Below are 18,550 nucleotides of genomic sequence, written 5' to 3' on the forward strand. Positions count from 1 at the left end.
TGTGTGAATTTTTTTCAGCGCAACACGGACCCAGAATGAAATTGCAGAAATTAGGGCGAAATTTCACAAATTTCGGTAGAGGATAGTCTTGGTTTGCACAAAATTTCTGAAAAATTGTCCCAGAATAGTTTTTTCCCGAAATTCCACCCAAGAATCTCCACTGTATTTGGGGCAAAACGCGACAAATTTCAGGTCAAACGAATGAGTATTCACCCACGAAAAAAATCAAACTGTTTCACATACAAACGAACCTTCCATTCAGCCCTGGTAGTGACGAATATAATATTTATTGCCAATCTTGTGGGACGAATCTGGGGCTCAAACCTCAGCCAAAAGTCGATAGACACAGTGATGAATGTCTGGTAAAAATTTTAGACCAAAATACTCAAGGAGTAAGGCAAAGTAAGTCCCAGACGGAGAGTGAACAAAACCGGTTTTCCAAAATAAAACGTGCTGGCTTTTCTTCCCCGTATCTTCTTTTTGTGATTCCTTTATGGACGTGCCTCCTTGCTTGGATGCAAACAACATACGAAAGTTATTGTGTGAATTTTTTTCAGCGCAATACGAACCCAGAATGAAATTGCAGAAATTAGGCTGAAATTTCACAAGTTTCGGTAGAGGATAGCCTTGGTTTGCACAAAATTTCTGAAAAATTCTCCCGGAATAGTTTTTTCCTGAAATTCCACCCAAGAATCTGCACTGAATTTGGGACAAAACGTGACAAATTTCAGGTCAAACGGATGAGTATTCACCCACGAAAAAAATCAAACAGTTTCACACAACATTGAACCTTCCTTTCAGCCCTGGCAATGACGAATAAAAAAATTATTGCCAATCTTGTGGGACGAATCTGGGGCTCAAACCTCAGCCAAAACTCGATAGACACAGTGAGGAATGTCTGGTAAAATTTTTAGACCAAAATACCCAAGGAGTAAGGTGTAGTAAGTCCCAGACCGAGAGTGAACAAAACTGGTTTTCCCAAAATAAAACGTCCTGGCTTTTCTTCCCCGTTTCTTCTTTTTGTGATTCCTTTATGGACGTGCCTCATTGCCTTGGTGCAAACAAAATACGAAAGTGCCTGTGTGAATTATTTTTAGCGCAGTACGGACCCAGAATGAAATTGCAGAAATTAGGCCGGAATTCCACAAGTTTTGGTAGAGGATAGCCTTGGTTTGCACAAAATTTCTGAAAAATTCTCCCAGAATAGTTTTTTCCTGAAATTCCACCCAAGAATCTCCACTGAATTTGGGAGAAAACGCAATAAATTTCAGGTCAAACGGATGAGTTTTTACCCACGAAAAAAAGCAAACAGTTTCACACACAAACGAACCTTCCTTTCAGCCCTGGCAGTGACGAATAAAAAAATTATTTCCAATCTTGTGGGACGAATCTGGGGCTCAAACCTCATCCAAAACTCGATAGCCACAGTGACGAATGTCGGGTAAAAATTTCAGACCAAAATACCCAAGGAGTAAGGCGTAGTAAGTCCCAGACAGAGAGTGAACAAAACCGGTTTTCCGAAAACAAAACATCCTGGCTTTTCTTCCCCGTATCTTCTTTTTGTGATTCGTTTATGGACGTGCCTCCTTGCCTGGATGCAAAAAACATACGAGAGTGCCTGTGTGAATTTCTTTCAGCACAATACGGACCTAGAATGAAATTGCAGAAATTAGGCCGGAATTTCACAAGTTTCAAAATTTCAGAAAAATTCTCCTAAAATTGTTTTTTTCCTAAAATTGCACGAAAGAAACTCCACTGAATTTGAGACAAAACGCGACAAATTCCAGGTCAAGCGGATGAGTATTAACCCATGAAAAAAAACAAACAATTTCACACACAAACGAACCTTCTTTTCAGCACCGGTAATGACGAATAAAAGATTTATTGCCAATCTTGTGGGACGAATCTGGGGCTCAAACCTCAACCAAAACTGAATAGACCCAATGAGGAATGTCTGGTAAAAATTTGAGACCAAAATACCCAAGGAGTAAGGCGTAGTAAGTCCCAGAAAGAGAGTGAACAAAATCGGTTTTCCGAAAACAAAACATCCTGGCTTTTCTTCCCCGTATCTTCCTTTTGTGATTCGTTTATGGACGTGCCTCCTTGCCTGGATGCAAAAAACATACGAGAGTGCCTGTGTGAATTTCTTTCAGCACAATACAGACCTAGAATGAAATTGCAGAAATTAGGCCGGAATTTCACAAGTTTCAAAATTTCAGAAAAATTCTCCTAAAATTGTTTTTTCCTTAAATTGCACGAAAGAAACTCCACTGAATTTGAGACAAAACGCGACAAATTCCAGGTCAAGCGGATGAGTATTAACCCACGAAAAAAAACAAACAATTTCACACACAAACGAACCTTCTTTTCAGCACCGGTAGTGACGAATAAAAGATTTATTGCCAATCTTGTGGGACGAATCTGGGGCTCAAACCTCAACCAAAACTGAATAGACACAGTGAGGAATGTCTGGTAAAAATTTGAGACCAAAATACCCAAGGAGTAAGGCGTAGTAAGTCCCAGACCGAGAGTGAACAAAACCGGTTTTCCAAAAACAATACGTCCTGCCTTTTCTTCCCCGTAACTTCTTTTTGTGATTCGTTTTCAGACGTGCCTTCTTGCCTAGGTGCAAACAACATATGAAAGTACTTGTGTGAATGTTTTCAGTGCATTACGAACCTAGAATAAAATTGCAGAAAGTAGAGTGAAATTTCAAGAGTTTTGGTAGAGCCTTGGTTTGCAAAAAATTTCTGAAAAATTCTCCTAAAATAGTTTTTTCCTTAAATTCCACGTAAGAATCTCCACTAAATTTGGGATAAAACGCGACAACTTTCAGGTTAAACGGAGGAGTATTCACCCACGAAAAAAATCAAACAGTTTCACACAAAAACGAACCTTCCTTTCAGCCATGGTAGTGATGAATAAAAAGTTTATTGCCAATATTGTGGGACGAATCTGGGGCTCAAGTCTAATCCAAACTGAGTAGACACAGTGACAAACGTCTGGTAAAAATTTCAAACTAAAATACCCAAGGACTAAGGCGTAGTTTGTCCCAGACCGAGAGTGAACAAAACTTGTTTTCCATAAACAACACGTCCTGGTTTTTCTTCCCCGTATCTTCTTTTTGTGATTTTGTTTGTGGATGCGCCACCTTACCTAGGTGCAAACAACATATGAAAGTACTTGAGTGAATTTTTTCAGCGCAATACGGTCCCAGAATAAAATTTCAGAAAGTAGGGCGAAATTTCACAAGATTTGGTAAAGGATAGCCTTGGTTTGTACAAAATTTATGAAAAATTCTCCTGAAAAAAATCAAACAGTTTCACACTAAAACAAACCTTCCTTTCAGCCTTGGTAGTGATGAATAAAAAATATATTTCCAATCATGTGGGACGAATCTAGGGCTCATATCTCATCCATAACTGAATAGACACAGTGGCGAATGTCTGGTAAAAATTTCATACTAAAATACCCAAGGAGTAAGGCGTAGTAAGTCAAAAACCAAGAGTGAACAAAACTGGTTTTCCGAAAACAAAACGTCCTGGCTTTTCATCCTCGTATCTTCTTTTTGTGATTTTATTTGTGGACGTGCCTCCTTACCTGGGTGCAAGAAATATATCAATGTAATTTTGTGAAATTTTTCAGCGCAATTTGGACGCAAAATAAAATTGCATAATTCCAGAGGTTCCGAATTCAAGTGATGCATCTAAAAATACTATTATTTTGGACAATCACATGTTTTTAGCACATGGAGGGAGGGAAAGAACTGAGATTGAATTTGAGAACTTGTGCAAGAGCTCTGGTTTTTCTAAGTTTCATGTTGCATGTAGTGGCATGTCATCTATAGGAGTGATGGAGTTCTATAAATAGGGTTTTCAGTAGTATATTTTCCATGAATAAAAAGAATATGTTTGGAAAAGTTATTGTAACAATTAATAAAGTGAGATGTGTTGAATGTAACGAGCTTAGCTCATAGTTTCAAAAGATTGATTCGGTTCACCCTGCCTAAATGATGGCGGGTCGGTGGTCGGTCTTTTCTATCCCTAATCGCATGAGAATGTAGAAACTACAAAATATGAGAGAGAAAGAGAAGAATCTATTTTACAATATCATTAATCTCTTTTAAATTTATTAGATCAATAAATTAAAAGAAATCTATTTTACATTGTCAATCAATTTTCCTAAACTCCGGTCTTGTAAATAAACAAAAATTTTGGTAAAAGAAATAACACAATCAAGGGATCTTGTGAGACGATTAATGGATAATAAATTAATGGAAACCCAAAGACATAGAGAACATTATTAATAGATAAAGAAGGAAAAATATTAAAGGTATCAAAATCATGAGATGAAACCCTAGATCCATTGACCATGGTAACTGAAAGTAAATAACCCATAGTAGACAAGGAAAAGAAAAACGATTTCTTACCAGTAATGTGATATGTTACACTTGAGTCTAGAACCCAAGAGCCAAGAGAGGTAGTGTGAGTGAGGCCATCAAAAGTTGTACTCGTGAGTGCAATAAAAGGAGTAGAACTAGAGATCTGACAATTCCCATACCATTTGGGAAATTTATTGAAAATAGCATTTTGTCGTGAGGTATGACACACACTAGATGTTTACGAGGGAGCATAAGAGGCCATTAATGAAGATTAGAGACAACAAAAAAACTTAAAAAATAGTAACATGGGCTTCGATCAATAAGAAAAAGACAAATCCATAACAAGGATGACGAGGGATCCGTCAACGTGACGACGTAGCAACGGAGGTGGAAGAGCGACGACAGAGAAAACAAAACTTAATAAAAATATTAACTTAGTTCTAGATATCATAATAAAATAAATGAAAATAAAAATAGGATAAATCTCTGGTGTAAAATAATCACATAAGGAATTTTTATTTATAAATAAAAATAATAACATAATAACATAACAAAATAAAATACAATGACTAAGTCCATTACATATATATGTGTTTTATTCATGAAAAAATTACTACTGAAAAACCCTACTTATAGAACTCCATCACTCCTATAGATGATATGCTACTACATGCAACATGAAACTTAGAAAAACCAGAGCTCTTGCACAAGTTCTCAAATTCAATCTCTGTTCTTTCCCTCCCACCATGTGCTAAAAACATGTGATTGTCCACAATAGTAGTATGTTTAGATGCATCACTTGAATTCGGAACCTCTGGAATTATATATTCCATAACAATCACTTTTCCATGTGCTGGCAAAGCTTTGTGACAGTTTCTTAAAACTTTTATACAATCTTCATCTGCCCAATTGTGACATACAAACTGAAATGACCAAAATCAAAGAAGAAAATGTGATTAGAAATTGTATACAGTATATTGAACTTCTCTTCAAAAGGATAAAATTAAACTCTCATGTAATGCACCAACCTTTACTAAAATGGCATCCCCACTTGGAACACTTTCAAACATATCTCCTCCCACATGCTCTATACCTTCACACAAAATGAGTGTTAATTTGCTAATTCATAATTGTGACAAAATTTTAAAATATTGATAATTTCTTTATGTATACACTGCTATAAAATCGTCAAATAAAAACTAATTTTAGAGACAAAAAATAATTAGTTGCTATATTTACTAAATTAAATATTATTTTAGAGACTAAAAAAATTATTAGTTTCTACTATTGAAAAATAGTTTCTAAATTAGTATCTAATTAGCTACTAAGGTTTTAACAACTAATTATTTAGATTCTAAATTTGGTAGCAAAAATCTTGGTAGCTAATTAGATAGCAATTTAGAAACTATTTATCACTAATAGAAACTAATTTAGATACCAATAATTTTTTTAATCTCTAAAATAATATCTAATTGTCAATATAACAACTAACTATTTTTTATCTTTACAATTAGTTTCTATTTAATGATTTTCTTGTAGTGATAGAAAAAAAAAAGTAGTATAAATGTACCTGGATGAGGAGGTGCATCTTGAATTGTCTAACTATTTTTTATCTTTACAATTAGTTTCTATTTAATGATTTTCTTGTAGTGATAGAAAAAAAAAAGTAACATAAATGTACCTGGATGAGGAGGTGCATCTTGAATTGTCCGAGGCAAATCAAAATTAACTCCTTTAATTGAAGGGTATGTAGAGAGAATGAGTTTGAGGGTATGTCCTATTCCACCTCCTACATCAACCAATGTTGACAACCCCTCAAATCCTTTATATACTTTGATTACCCTTTTCACTTCTATTGGACCAGCATGAGCCATTGCTTTGAAAAACATTTCATTCAACTTTGTATCTTTCTCCATATATTCAAATGGGAGCATTCCATAAACACTTTCGAAATGGTTACTGCAATTCGAGTCCAGATATGCACCTTTTGCATCCTTCCTAGTAAGAGCACAAATGATATGAAATCATATTACAAGTTATACCACTCAGAATTTTTTCTATATTCAAAATTACTTTTCAAATTGTATCATTCAAAATATAAGTGTTACAAATATATTTTTGTATCTTAATATCAAATTGATCATAGAACAAGTTGTTTCTTCTTTGAACTTCATAGTTTCTCCGGGCAACCATAGATCAGTCAAAAAGATTATTTTGTTCTTAAAAAATACTTTTGTACAATTTAAAAACTGTTATTTTTTCTATTTATATCTCTCTCCGATTCTATAATCCGGAATATATTTTTTTTCTTTAAAAAATCCAATTTAAACTATAGAATTCGAAAGGTGTCCTTGGATCCCATAATAGCTTATAATTACTCTTTTATTTTCTATTTTGGATTATACAATCTAAAATGTATTTTAAATTATATAAAACGAACAATATTTCTAGATTCAGAATTACTTTTCAAATCGTACAATCCAAAATACATATTATACTAAGTGGGTGTTACAATTTTTTTTACAATCCATCACACAAGAAAAAAAAATGAATTGAAAATCTTAAAAAGATAGGGTTAAAATTTTTTAAAAAAAATATGAAGAAATGAATTCTTAAACAATACAACTCAATGGTTGGATTTTCATCAATTTAGAGAATAAATTCTAAACCCTAAAAAAACTAAACCAAAAAATTAGAGGTAAAATGAAAGTATTAATTACCAAAGGTTATGAAATCCGCGATGAAATAAAGTTGAGAGTGGAGCCACAGAGTTTCCTTCATGATCATAAGCAAAGTATTCTCCAACAGGTGAGAGAGCATAAACTCTTTCTCTCTTACCATCTTCATTGCTGCGAATGGAGCAATGCAGAAGAGAGTAACTCACCAACAATGGCAGCATTCTTTCAAGCCTATTAGCCAATTGAGGGTGCTCATTTGGAATCAAAGAGGCAATTTGAGAGGCAGAAAAACTTGCATCATCACAACAACTCTTTGCCTTTGCTATCACATCAAACAGATTCATGTCTATGGCAGCATTTAGAACTGCAGGAAGAACACTGCTGAAACAAAGCAACACTGCAGAAAGGTATGAATCATCCACCTTTTCTACTTCCAAGGAAACTCCATTCTCTTTGGAGTTTGAACTCATTCTCACTGCTGTTTAATTGTTGTGTACTTTGTTCAGTTTTCTCATGTTTATATAGGCATAACATGATCCTTCATTACATCTTCATCGTTGGAATATAAGTTTAAAATCTAATTTGATAAAACTATTTTATTCAAATATGTAAATATAACATCAAATTAAGACTCTAGTTTATAAAAGAATATTTTAAAAATATTAACCGCTAATTAAAATATGAATTTTATTCTTATCACTATAAGACAATCATGAAATAGAGACCAAAATAATTAGTTGCAATAGTAACTAAATTAGAGACATTTTAGAAACTAAAAAAAAATTGGTTTTTAAATTAGTTTCTATTATTGTTAAATAGTTTCTAAATTAGTATCTAATTAGCAACTAAGGTTTTAACTACCAATTATTTAGTTTCTAAATTTAGTCTCTAAAACCTTGGTTACTAATTAAATACTATAATAGAAACTAATATTTAAAAACCAAAAAACTTTTTAGTTTCTAAAATGGTCTCTAATTTAGTTACTATTGTAACTAATTATTTTGACATCTAAAAATTGGTTTCTATTTCATGATATTTTTTTAGGGTATATTTAACTAAAACTAAGAAAGGTAAAAGGGTATATTAAAATCTAATGTACTCTGACCATATAAATTATTTGAGATAGCATGTGCATGAGGCTTCTATCAAAGTATCAAATTATTTGTTTATTTATTTTTCAATAATTTCATAAAAAGAGTGATATCGTGCAGATTTAAATAGGTATTACTTAGACAAGAGGGTGTTATAATAGTGGTTAGAAAATTAAGAAGACTTTTTATAATAATTATAAAATGATAAGTTGACATTGCATTAAAGTATTAGGGAGCAAACATGTTTATTCTAGAAACAATAAAGAAATTTTGGGGGTTTTGAATTTTTAAGCAGTGTCATTTGAACAATTATCAACCAAAAAATACTGAAAAAAAAAAATATTGAAACACTAATTTAGATAGGAAAATAAAATAAAAATTATTCTGAGATGTAGAAGTGTATCTTTTGTATTTTTTTATTATATTCTCATTTATTTTTTAAATTCCTTTTAGTTATTTAACCAATATTCTAAAGAATCATGTAAAGAAGTGCTGCCAATGACCTAGTCTTATGTGATGAAGTCATATTTGCTAAGTCTCTTTCAGTAACTGGAACACTTTCAGTTACTGGAACAGGGAAGAGTAATTTACAAACTAAATTATATCTATTATTCTTTTGATAACTCAATTAAAAAAAACTCTTAAATAAAAATTAATTTTAGATATAAAATTAATTAGTTGTTGTATTGATTAAATTATATTATTTTAGAAATTAAAAAAATTATTGGTATCTAAATTAATTTCTATTATTGATAAATATTTTTTAAATTGATATTTAGATAACAACTTTGAAATGTAAATAATTGGTCGTTAATTAGATAACAATTTAAAATATATTTATCAATAATAGAAACTAATTTAAATACTAATAAATTTTATAGTCTTTGTAATAGTATCCAATTTAATCAATATAACAACTAATTATTTTTATCTTTAAAATTTTCTAGTATTGAATTTATAAGTATTAACCAATGGTCATTTATTCATATATTGCATGATAAAATATCATGTAATCCTTTCTTAAGAAAACTATTTGGAGGTTGGATTAGAGAACTATTGAGATCAATTTTCTTCTTCCTCTGGTCGACCTAATTCTTAGAGTGTATGTTATTTATATTACTTTATTGGACATTTCTTATTGGGCCAGATTAGGGAGTTTGATAATGTTTAGGTATACATTACCTGACTCTTAACCTTTGATTAACCTGATTAATTCTGCTTGATCGTAATTGAATTTATATTGTCTGTCGGTCCAATGATATGGACTATGATCTCGGTCGATACAGTAATGAGAATCGAGATGTGACATCAATCGTACGACCCTTACCGATACAACAATCAAACAACATAAAGTAAGTGGAAACATATGCGTGCAACTATTTTGGAGAAGTGGATGTGCAGAAGAACAAAGCTAAAGAAAAAGAAAAGAAGTAGAGTAATCAAAGAGAAAGAATCATCAATATGCAATATTATAGACTTTAGAATCCAATTAAAAGTTCATTTTGGTTTGAACATTTAACTAACCAAGGAAGAATTGAAGATGATAACAAGAAAACACTTCTGATGAGCTGGTTGGGTTAGCCGTTAGGGCTTGTTTTTAGCATGAGTAGTTTATTTTCTAGATTGATTTCAACATGCAAAGGTGGAGAGAGGAGACTTGTCTGATAAGTCTTAAATAGAAGCACTTGGTAAGTAGTTTTAAGGGGGAGAAAATAAATGGTTTATTTGTTCCTATTATTATTAAATTGTCATTTTTTTCACAATTTCTAAGTTTATTGTTCTTACATTTTATTATTAGATTTTCCAAATTTCTACATTTTATTGATCTGTTAAATTTAAAAGAGATAACCAAGTAATTTACTACCTATGTTCTACCTATGTTCTTTCACTGACTCAGAACTCCTCCTTGCATCTTTGCTTATAACATGTTTGACTTATAAGGGTTGAATCACTCCTAAAATGGGTCACATTTATTCTATCTTTTCTTACTGGTAAAAAAAATAACATCCCTCTACCAATTCTGCTTTCTATTTCCAGTGCAGGGCTGAGGAGAATACATGGTTCTAAAAGCATATATGGTTGCTGGAAAAAAATAACATCCCTCTACCAATTCTGCTTTTTATTGTTAGATTTTTTTGTTGTCTCTAATCTTCATGGCCTCTTCTAACAAAGTGCATCATCTTTCCTTCAATTTTCTTTTTCTTTTAATTTCTCTAAATAGAATTGGGAAAACCTAATGCTAAATAACAAGTAAAATTACATTCGATAAATATTTTTATTTGATATGTAGCATATAAGCAAGGAACAACACTAGTGTTGGAGATCCCACATCGACTAGAGATTAAAGTCTTTCATTGTATATAAGTGGGTGCAAACCTCAATCTCATGAACTAGTTTTGTGGGGTTGAGTTAGGCTTAAAGTTCACTTCGTAATATGGTATCAGAGCCATTTCGAGTCTATCCTAGCGAGTGTTTGTGTTGGGCTTATCGTGCCACCTCCTATCGGACCACCCATAATATATAGTCTTCTAACTGATAAAGACTACCTGATCTAAAATTCCCTCGAAGTAAAACTTTATTGGATGCATGAGATTTAACAAAAGAGTGGTTAAAATTAAATTCAAATGGAGATGTTTATACAATTTGGTATGTAAGAGGTATTGAGAAAACATAAGAAACTGAAACTGAATATTATTATCATTCATTACTGTCTTAGAACAGAGAAAGAAAACCAATATATAGACTTAAGAATAAGTCCATATACGGTCTAAACAGAACAAGCCCATACATGACCCAAGCAGAAAACATAAGGAAGCAACAAACAACAGAGTGCTTTATGAATTCCATATTTACCATTCTGAATGATTTTTTGTCTTCCCAATTTTCTGGAAACATACTTTGCTTACGGAACCCCTATTCCGGAGACTTTTTTTGTTATGAAATTTCTATTATGGAATCATCTAAAATTATTAAGGATAATTCTGGTATTTGAAAGAATGTAGGGGTGCAGGAAGAAAAATGTAGAGGTGCAGGAAGAAATACCCCACTAGTTGAAGTTTGCTAAATATGTTGAGAGGCATATATAGTTCGACCCTCAATTAATGCAATAATATAATCAACAAGAGTTTTATGAATACGATAAACCAAACAACTCTGATCAGGATAAGCTTTGATATCATATTAGAAAGTGAAGTTTAAGTCTTCCTTAACCTCACAATATATAAAATAAGATTTGTATTAAAATTCATCACTAATTTATAAAATAAAATTTGTATTAAGCTTCATCACTTTGAATTAAAAAATAAGAATAAAATGTTCTACTTAATAACATACAGAAAATTTCTCTCACCAAGGCTAAGTTTCAAATTTTTGTGTGAAATCTCAAATTCCTATAAATTGCTCTTCGAATGTTCCATTTCTTTACATCATTGTTTCGACTGTCATTAACTTTTAAACTTGGATTTTGTCTCAAACATGATTCAAGCTTCTCATTTTGGATAGTGACTAAGTTAATCTTTTTAACACTATAAAAAAAGCATTAAATAAAAAAAAAATTTAAAAACAAAAAATAATTAATTATTATAATAATTAAATTAAAGATGATTTTAAAGATTAACAAAATTATTAATTTTTAAATTAATTTCTATTATTAATAAATAATTTTTAAATTAGTATCTAATTTACTACCAAGATTTTAATTATTAATTATTTGGATTATAAATTTAATAACAATCTTTAACATTATCCTCCTTCAACTCATTCATATAATCAAGGTCATTACCCTTTATAACTCTTCATCCATAGGCTCATTGCCCTTAAAACACTCCTGCCAAGCATCATCACGATCACCCTTGTCATTTTCATTACCAATTTCAGTCCATCCATCACCTTCAAGAAACACAATTTACTCTAATCCACGTGGTTTTTTTTTCTAATAATAAATAAAAAATATTTAAGAAATATTTCAACTCTATTACGTAAAAGAATAAAGATTTTATTACCATCCAAAATAAATCATCCCCACATCTAGTTAGAGTTGATTGTTCCTTACACAGATATAAAAAACCAATTTAAACCATATCAGAAAGTAAAGATACATAAGAGCTAATCCACAAGGATCATTACCCTTCATGAATTCTTACTTTGATTGGATCTGTAAAAGTTTTAAAAATAGTTAAACGAAATTGAAAAAATCTCTAATAATATATAATAGAATGAAATAAACTATTAAATATTATTCTTCTTTTAATTGATTCTTGGTTTGATACAAATGGTTGCTATCAATGTCAACCTAGGTAGAATAAAATTAGTACAATGATACATTAACACTACCAATTTATATAAAAGAAAAAAAAATAGTAAGACATTCATCTTCTTTCATTTTCTCGGGAAGTTGCATATCAGAACAATTAGAATACCAAGAATGGAAATAAGTTACTTTCTTAAAACTATTTTTAGAACAACTTTTTTTCATCATATACATACAATTCAAAAAAATTAAATAACATTTTGGAAAGATTTTAACTTTGTGGAAGTCTAACTTTTTCTAAGTAACTCTGATACCTGATAAAAATATCATTATTTTTTTGTATGGGAAAAGCTATGTTATGTTTTATTCTTAAAATACTTACATAACTATTTTAAAGAATGTTTGTGACCAATTATTACACATATAGGTTTTCTGTGATTGGTAGAGAGCTAAGTACCAAGACACAAAAAACTTGCTTTGTTGATCCCGTTAGCAGAAAAAGTGTTTGTAATACCCGCCTAAGTTTACCCATCCATATCAAAACCGACATGCCCTAGGACAACATATGAATTCTCTAACAACTCTACAGCTAGTCGTGAGAATCAAAACAACCTCATCCAAAACAAATGCACACAAAAGGCCAACACTAGCCGCTTGATCCATCAAACACACACACACTCTCCGTGCATGTACATATATGAGTGAGTGATCATTGTAGTAAACATTCATTCAGTTATCCTCGACCATAAACCTTAAACCCTAAACCAGAAAGAGGGTGTGAAGAAATGGCTCAGGTTCCGTTTCCGTCGAACCTTTTGCCAGGAGATGGAAGCCCTGAGTGGATGAGTAAGGCAGACAATGCATGGCAGCTTGTGGCGGCAACACTGGTGGGTCTGCAGAGTGTGCCAGGGCTCATAATATTGTATGGAGGAGCTGTGAAGAAGAAATGGGCGGTGAACTCAGCATTCATGTCACTCTATGCATTTGCATGTGTGATTTTCTGTTGGGTTGTGTGGGGATACAGAATGTCCTTTGGTGACAAACTCGTGCCTTTTTGGGGAAAGCCTGGTGTGTCACTTGATCATGTGTATCTGTTCGAGAGGGCCTTTTTGGGGGCTTTTCCTAATGCCACAATGGTGTATTTCCAGGGTGTGTTTGCAGCCATTACTCTGATTCTCATTGCTGGGGCTGTGTTGGGGCGCATGAACTTCTATGCTTGGATGATCTTTGTGCCTTTGTGGCTCACATTCTCCTACACCTTCACAGCTTTCAGCATATGGAGTACTAATGGCTTTTTGTCCAAAATGGGGATAATAGATTACTCAGGTGGATATGTCATCCATTTGTCTTCTGGGGTTGCTGGTTTCACAGCTGCATATTGGGTAAGAACTTTTGTGTCTATATGCTAACTAATTCCTTCCATTATTTTTAGGATGTTTGAGATTCAGACACGTCACTTAAATAGTGTATTCGTCGAGAATATAAGTATCGGATACGACACTCGTAAGACACGTATTTGTGAGATATTTGTTAGGTTTTTAAAAATTCTAACACGATTTTACCACAATTTTAAAAAAAGAAAAATACCTTAATTTTCTAAAATCTCTAACTTATTGTATAATTTTTTAATATGATTATAAAAATAAGGAACAAATTTTTTTAACCAATCATGAGAAACATCTTTCTTTCTGCTAAAAAAAACGAAATATACTTGTGCATATAAATCTTTATTGTTAATTTATATAATATATAGATTCATGTCTCCGTTTCCTATCTTACATTTTAGATATTATACATATTTCAATGAATATATCTGTGTGGTGTTCGTGTCAATGTCTATGCTACATTGATTTCAGATCCTCGACTATTGAACTATTATCGAAACACCCATAAATATATATAAAGCTGAGACTAGTTAAACTTAAAATTCACTTATTAATATATAACTAATCCATTAATTCCTTTGACTATGGTTAATGTTTAATTAATATGTCTAATGCAATCAATTTTTGTCTTAGGGATAGAAATATGCATATATAATAAGTTAAAGTATATAATATATGAAATGATTTGACAGGTTGGACCAAGGTTGAACAAGGACAGGGAAAGGTTTCCACCAAACAACATCCTTCTGATGCTTGCAGGTGCAGGGCTGTTGTGGATGGGGTGGACAGGGTTCAACGGAGGAGATCCATACTCAGTGAACTCAGATGCTTCCCTTGCCGTCCTCAACACCCACGCTTGCACTGCCACCAGCTTGCTCACTTGGGTCATTCTTGATGTCATCTTCTTCCGAAAGCCTTCTGTCATTGGAGCTGTTCAAGGCATGATCACTGGTTTGGTCTGCATTACCCCTGCTGCAGGTTTCTTTCTCAATTTTCATTCCCCATTTTTACATATATATACATAAACATACATATACTTCTTTCTTTTTGTGAACTGCACTGAGTACAACTAGCTAAATGAAGAAAAACATAAGGTTTTTCTTTAGAAATTTCATCCTCCAACATTTAACTTATTTTGCAATTTTTCTACTAAAAGTATAAACAATTCCATACAATTTTTTTATCAGAAAAAAAATACTGATATTTTAGGATATCTCAACTCTTATAAAAAAAAACATAACTAGATCTCTTTACATTCAAGATAAAAGTTTTTAAAACAAACAGAAGAAGATAATCTAAAAAAAAACTACTTTATCATAGTTTCTACTATTGATTACATGTCTACAAAACGCACCTAAGTCCTACAAGTCCCGCACCTAAATTTTTTAATGGATTCATGCAAACCAGCAGCTCAAAACATCAATCCAAAATAAGAAAAACATGTTACACGTACTTTCGATGTTATCCATACCTTCAATTACGTCATTATAAAGAATTCAGTGCGATCTATGATACCGTTATTAAATATCTTCTTATTCCTTTACATCCAGAAACCTGTTCTAACCTAACTAGTATATATGTATTATCTTGTTCAGGAGTTGTGCAGGGATGGGCACAATATATTTTATGATACATCAAAACGCATGTCTACAAAACAAAACGCACAATACCAAAACCCTACAAGCCCATAATAAAAACATTATACGTATTTTACCCATGATCATACCTTTAATTATATCATTCTTCAATTATATCATTGTAAAAGCTTCAATGTGATCTATCTGACGTTCTTAAATATTTTCTTATTTCTTTGCTTTCACATACATATTCTAACCTAACCTAACTAGTGTATATGTATTATCTTGTTCAGGAGTTGTGCAGGGATGGGCAGCACTTTTAATGGGAGTATTCTCTGGGTCAATTCCTTGGTTCACAATGATGGTGATCCACAAGAGATCAAAGCTACTGCAGAAGGTTGATGACACAATGGCAGTGTTCCACACTCACGCAGTTGCAGGAACCCTAGGAGGACTCCTCACTGGACTCTTTGCCGAGCCAAGACTGAACCAAATGTTCTATGGATTTCCAGGCCAATACGTTGGCTTTTTCTATGGTTTCCATCCCAACATGATGCACTCAGCGTTCAGGCAAATGGGGATCCAAATCCTTGGCATTCTCTTTGTCGTCTTTGTCAATGTTATCAGCACAAGCTTGATTTGCCTCTTCATCAGACTTTTTGTTCCACTCAGAATGTCTGAAGAGGATATGGAGATTGGTGATGAGGCTGCTCATGGGGAAGAGGCTTATGCCATCTGGGGTCAGGGTGACAAGCTTGAAAATTCAAGTTCAAAGTATGGAAGTTCGTTGTATGATGATGTTGAATCTGGGGCACCCAAGAAGAAACATGGTGGCATGGTTGAGATGATGTAGAACTAGTTTTGGTCGATGTCGTTGTCTTAGTCTTGTTCTTGTCTTCAAAAGCATAGTACACAACATATATATAGTAAAATAAATGTCGTGTTTCATTGTATTGAATCATATGCAACAACAACAACGTTATTTTACTTTCCCTATTCTCATTCTTCGTAACAAATGAACAAGATCGGCTATGGAAAGAAAGTGTTGCTATCTTGTTTCCTTTTATCAGTAAAAAAATAATAAATATAAAACATTCAGATGATCTAACCCTTATATAAAAAAAAACTTAAATTTCAAAAAAAACTAAAAAAAATTCATCATTGACAACAAAATGAATATATCAATACATCAACTTCCAAAAAAAGGAAAGAAAAAAAACACTAAGTTGTCACTTCTTTCTATGACATGTTTTTTTGTTTTTTGCCTACTCAAGTTTGGTGGACTTCAGAGAAGATAAAATTCTCAACATTTGTATCTTGAGAAAAAAGAACAAGAATTATTAGTGTGTGTCAACAAGTTCAATTAATGAGTTTTCATTTTAATTTTATTTGTAGTATGCCAAAAACAATGCTACATTATGTTAAATAGTGTACTTAAATATGATTTTAGTTTTAGTATAATAAATGGATTTTAATTTCAATTTCTATAAAATTGAAAATTACTATTTTCAATCTTAGTATTGTATGATATCAGTTAATGGTTTATATATGTTAAAGAAAAAAGTCAAGTGATTGTTGTAAGTGATACATAAGAATGTTGTGAAAATATATGGAACTTCAAAACACTCTTCAAATTTTTAAAATATTATTTATTCATCTTAAAATATTGGAAACTAAAAATAGTTTTTTGAAATTATTTTGATGAAAATAAAAAAAAAACGATGATTGAAATTAAAATTTCACATATTTTATAAGAACTAAAAATGATTATTTTAAAATTTTATAACATAAAAAAATTATAAATGTATAAATATCTTTTGAATACATTTCCTATCTAGAAAATACTTTTCGAATTCAACTATTCAAAGCTAGAAAGTACTTTTCAAATTCTACGATTTGTATTTTGAATTGTACATTTTGTATTTTAAATTCTACAATCCTAAAATGTAAAATATTGTATTGCAAACTGTAAAATTGAAAAAAGAATTTGCCTGAAGGTCATGGCTAAAGCCCTTGAATATGATTTTTAAAAACTCACCAAATAATCCAAATTCATTTAAATGTTGTATTCAGTTTTTCTTCATAATAGCATTAAATGTTTTATTAATTATTTATTTATAGTAGCATTGAACGTTTTAGTTAAATAGTTGTATAATTAGTATGACTTGTTTTTCATATTGAAAAATGTAAAATATGGATTTCACAATATCATATTATAAGTTTTTATAATAATTTCAAAACAATTTTTTATTTCATATTTTTTTTATTTAGACATAGATTATAATATATAATAGATATTTATGAAGATAATTTTATGAGAAAGGTATTTATGTACTTGTCTATTTGTATAAATATTAATTAATATATATTAAATATTTTTTAATATTGATACTCAATTTCTAAGATTTCCTTACGTCTAGGGGATATACAAGTGCTCAAGAAAATATTCATAATTAGTTGAAGCAAGTAAGAAAAATTACTTTTTCAGAAGGAAAGAACAAATTTTGAAAAGAATAAAAAGTGATTTAAGATTCTAACTAATTCTATTTTAGAAGAAAGTGAAAATTTTAGAGGCAAATATTTTCAATAATTTGTGTCCAATGAGAACAAAAAATGTAACTTTACAACAAAATTCATAATTATATGGTGTCTTGTTATGAAACGTAATCTTTATTGAATGAGAAAAAATTATTGTAACTAATAAATATTTAGTTCCAAAAAGTTAATACAATTAATTATTTAAGTTTTAATTTGAAACTGTGTATTACATTAAAACCATCAGCATCAGTTTATCTTTAATTTATCTTTGTTGAAAGAATAAAAAGGTCTTAATTTACTCTCTTTTTTCATGAATTGTATTATATTATGTCTAAGATCTATACTTTATATTTAAATACAAAAGTTTAATAAGATTTTCATTTTAATATTTTTTATTTAAATTTGTTGTGAGAAAAATTATTTTTAAGACAAAACATATTTTTTTTCTATTCTATAATTCAAAATCTTATTTAAAATTTAGGTCTTAATAATGAAACAATAATGTAAGATAATCATCTAATCAAAACATCAACATAATTTATTTTTTTTGCATGTATAATTTTTCTTGTATAATTAAAATTAATGATAATTTAGTATGAAACAATTACATTCCTTAAAGAGTAAAGGGTAAGTGTTTGATATACAACTGTC

At 31.1% G+C, this 18,550-nt stretch overlaps 2 protein-coding genes across 2 annotated transcripts; one reads left to right on the forward strand and one right to left on the reverse strand.

The window, feature by feature from the left end:
- Positions 1 to 4,951: 4,951 nt before the first annotated feature.
- Positions 4,952 to 7,554, reverse strand: LOC150028621 (isoliquiritigenin 2'-O-methyltransferase-like). Its single transcript, XM_090299996.1, has 4 exons — positions 7,102 to 7,554; positions 6,063 to 6,379; positions 5,410 to 5,474; positions 4,952 to 5,304 (listed from the first exon to the last, which is right to left on the reverse strand). Exons 1-4 carry the CDS (start codon positions 7,527 to 7,529, stop codon positions 5,008 to 5,010), a joined length of 1,107 nt encoding a protein of 368 aa, XP_090156122.1. The 5' UTR covers positions 7,530 to 7,554; the 3' UTR covers positions 4,952 to 5,007.
- Positions 7,555 to 13,137: 5,583 nt separating this feature from the next.
- On the forward strand, positions 13,138 to 16,386 carry LOC137808810 (ammonium transporter 2 member 5). Its single transcript, XM_090300355.1, has 3 exons — positions 13,138 to 13,781; positions 14,477 to 14,762; positions 15,655 to 16,386. Exons 1-3 carry the CDS (start codon positions 13,185 to 13,187, stop codon positions 16,212 to 16,214), a joined length of 1,443 nt encoding a protein of 480 aa, XP_090156481.1. The 5' UTR covers positions 13,138 to 13,184; the 3' UTR covers positions 16,215 to 16,386.
- The last annotated feature ends 2,164 nt before the right edge of the window (positions 16,387 to 18,550 follow it).

The sequence above is a fragment of the Phaseolus vulgaris genome, chromosome 3, assembly GCF_051622355.1.
Source record: "Phaseolus vulgaris cultivar YP4 chromosome 3, ASM5162235v1, whole genome shotgun sequence".
In the NCBI taxonomy this organism is placed as follows: Eukaryota; Viridiplantae; Streptophyta; class Magnoliopsida; order Fabales; family Fabaceae; genus Phaseolus; species Phaseolus vulgaris.

Bases quoted from the DNA above. Each gene is read 5' to 3' on its own strand.
- LOC150028621 (XM_090299996.1), bottom strand. From the start codon at position 7,529: ATGAGTTCAAACTCCAAAGAGAATGGAGTTTCCTTGGAAGTAGAAAAG. The intron at 5,475-6,062 runs GTACATTTATGT...TTTTGTGTGAAG, and splicing joins AGATGCACCTCCTCATCCAG to GTATAGAGCATGTGGGAGGA. The intron at 5,305-5,409 runs GTTGGTGCATTA...TGGTCATTTCAG, and splicing joins GGGATGCCATTTTAGTAAAG to TTTGTATGTCACAATTGGGC.
- LOC137808810 (XM_090300355.1), top strand. From the start codon at position 13,185: ATGGCTCAGGTTCCGTTTCCGTCGAACCTTTTGCCAGGAGATGGAAGC. The intron at 13,782-14,476 runs GTAAGAACTTTT...ATGATTTGACAG, and splicing joins GTTTCACAGCTGCATATTGG to GTTGGACCAAGGTTGAACAA. The intron at 14,763-15,654 runs GTTTCTTTCTCA...TATCTTGTTCAG, and splicing joins CTGCATTACCCCTGCTGCAG to GAGTTGTGCAGGGATGGGCA.